At 38.1% G+C, this 2,160-nt stretch overlaps 1 protein-coding gene across 1 annotated transcript; it reads right to left on the bottom strand.

Moving 5' to 3' along the window:
- Nucleotides 1–639: 639 nt before the first annotated feature.
- Nucleotides 640–1,611, bottom strand: LOC117939343 (olfactory receptor 4D1-like). The gene has a single exon (XM_034864592.1). The coding sequence runs from the start codon at nt 1,609–1,611 to the stop codon at nt 685–687; it is 927 nt and encodes a 308-aa protein (XP_034720483.1). The 3' UTR covers nt 640–684.
- Nucleotides 1,612–2,160: the final 549 nt, after the last annotated feature.

Raw genomic sequence — 2,160 nt, 5'->3', positions numbered from 1 at the left:
AGACGACCCAAGACAGTACCTTGAAAAATGGACCCATAGATTATTTCTACGAGCAGTAATACCTTCTTATATTTATGTTTCACAACAGTGGCCCACTGCCTTCAAAATAATATAAAATATCATGAAATCATTTCATATGTTTTATCTTTAAAAGACATTTTCATTGTTTGTGCATTTCACTTCTATTTTCCTTATTTATTTTATTATTGTAGTACCAAAAATTTTAATTCTCAAGTGCAATATGTATTTAAAAATATCTGATACCTGGCTTCTGTGTATTAATATGGTGATATTGCCAGAAGCACTATGCTTTTTATACCCCCCCCCCCCCCCAATGATACCTTTTATTTATAAAGCACTTGTCAAGGTACCCAAAGACACTTTACAATAAAGCCCATTAACAGCAAGTGAAAAAGTAAAGAAGCACATAACAGCAGGGGCATTTGATTTATTACAGGTGAAGGCTTGGATAATCTGAATGTGTCCAGGTCAGGTCAGATCCACATGTGTGTGTGTTCCAGAGGTCTGGGCCTGCGATGGGGAAAGGTGAAGTATCATTAGCCCGTCACTCGCAATGCACCTGCCTGCTTCTCACAGATGGCCGTTATTTGTAGTTCATGCATCATTATCCCAAAAATGTATTCACAGGGGTCACCAACCAGCAAGATGCTCTAACACATCAGTTTACATTTTACCAAAGATAAGACGTTTACATGAGCTACGTATTTTAGACATCTGCAGTCCATACATTAAAGGGTTAAAGAGCGGTTGGCAGGTCAGAAAGTATAGTGATAAAACATTTCGCAACAGCATGGGTACACTGTTCATGTCAAACCTGCTGTGTAATAATTGAAAGGAACACCCAAAGAAAAAGTTGATGAGAGAAGCGAGGTGGGGTGTGCAGGTACTGACAGCTTTCTGTCTTGTCTCTTTAGAACCAGAAAAACAAACTTCAAGGATCCTCATGTAGGTGTAAAGGATTAAAATGAGAAGCCCAAAGAGTTCAAGAGAAGTGTAAGAGAGTCCATAAATGTTGTTCACTCTGGTGTCAGAGCAGGCCAGTTTGACAATGGCGTAGTTATCACAGTAAACTGTTTTAATGATGTTCCCACACAGCTGTAAAGGAACACTTAAAGATACTGTGACTACAACTCCAATAAATGGGTATAACCATGTCAGAGCAATAAGCACGGAGACCTTGTTAGATGTCATACGAGTGTTATATTGCAGAGGATAACAGATAGCAAGATATCTGTCATAAGACATGATGGCTAAGGTCCAAAATTCCTTAGATGCATAAGAGTACAAAAAGAAAATCTGCAGGAAGCAGAAGGGAGCAGAAACAGTGTGAATGTCCGAGAGGATCTGAACCAGAAGGAATGGAAACAACCCTGTACTACCATACAGTTCATTTACAAACAGGCTGACCAGAAAAAGGTACATAGGTTCATGTAAGCTCCTGTTCACACAGATAACCACAATCAGCAGCACATTGGCACAGACTGTTAAAACATAAAAACACATCAAGATCAGAAACAGTAAGTATTTAAAGAGCCCAATATCAAAGTATGCTCCCAAAATGAAATATGAAACCTGAGTAGAGTTTTTCATAATTAGTTTGTTTCCCAACACAACCTTTCAGCTTTGCACAGCATGAACAACGTTACACTTTGCAGATCTGCAGGAATCAAATTAGTTTAAATGTCAAATGTTCTCTTATCATAGACTCACAGCATTAACACACACGCAGTATTCAGCCTGCAGACAGTAAAGACATCAATTATCACAATAACACACTCTCCACACTTACCATCTACCTTATTCAGAGTCAATACAACATTAATGTTAGAAATGATAGATCACAGTTCAGTTAGCACAGGATGAAAAGTTGATAATGTTACATTTTGTTCAAGATTCACAGAAAGCAAACTAGGTCAGATGTTACATTACTGCTCATCCTGGACTCACAGCATTAACACACACACAGTATTCAGCCTGCAGACAGTAAAGACATCAATTATCACAATAACACACTCTCTCCACACTTACCAGCTACCATGTTCAGGTTAGAAATGACAGAAAGAAAGTGATCACATAGGTATAAATAAATCATTACATTCATCTGACGTCACTAATTTAAAACTGAGATGAAACTCTGCG

The sequence above is a fragment of the Etheostoma cragini genome, chromosome 3 (genome assembly GCF_013103735.1).
Source record: "Etheostoma cragini isolate CJK2018 chromosome 3, CSU_Ecrag_1.0, whole genome shotgun sequence".
Taxonomy (NCBI): domain Eukaryota; kingdom Metazoa; phylum Chordata; class Actinopteri; order Perciformes; family Percidae; genus Etheostoma; species Etheostoma cragini.
This window is presented reverse-complemented; position numbering and strand designations above follow the sequence as displayed.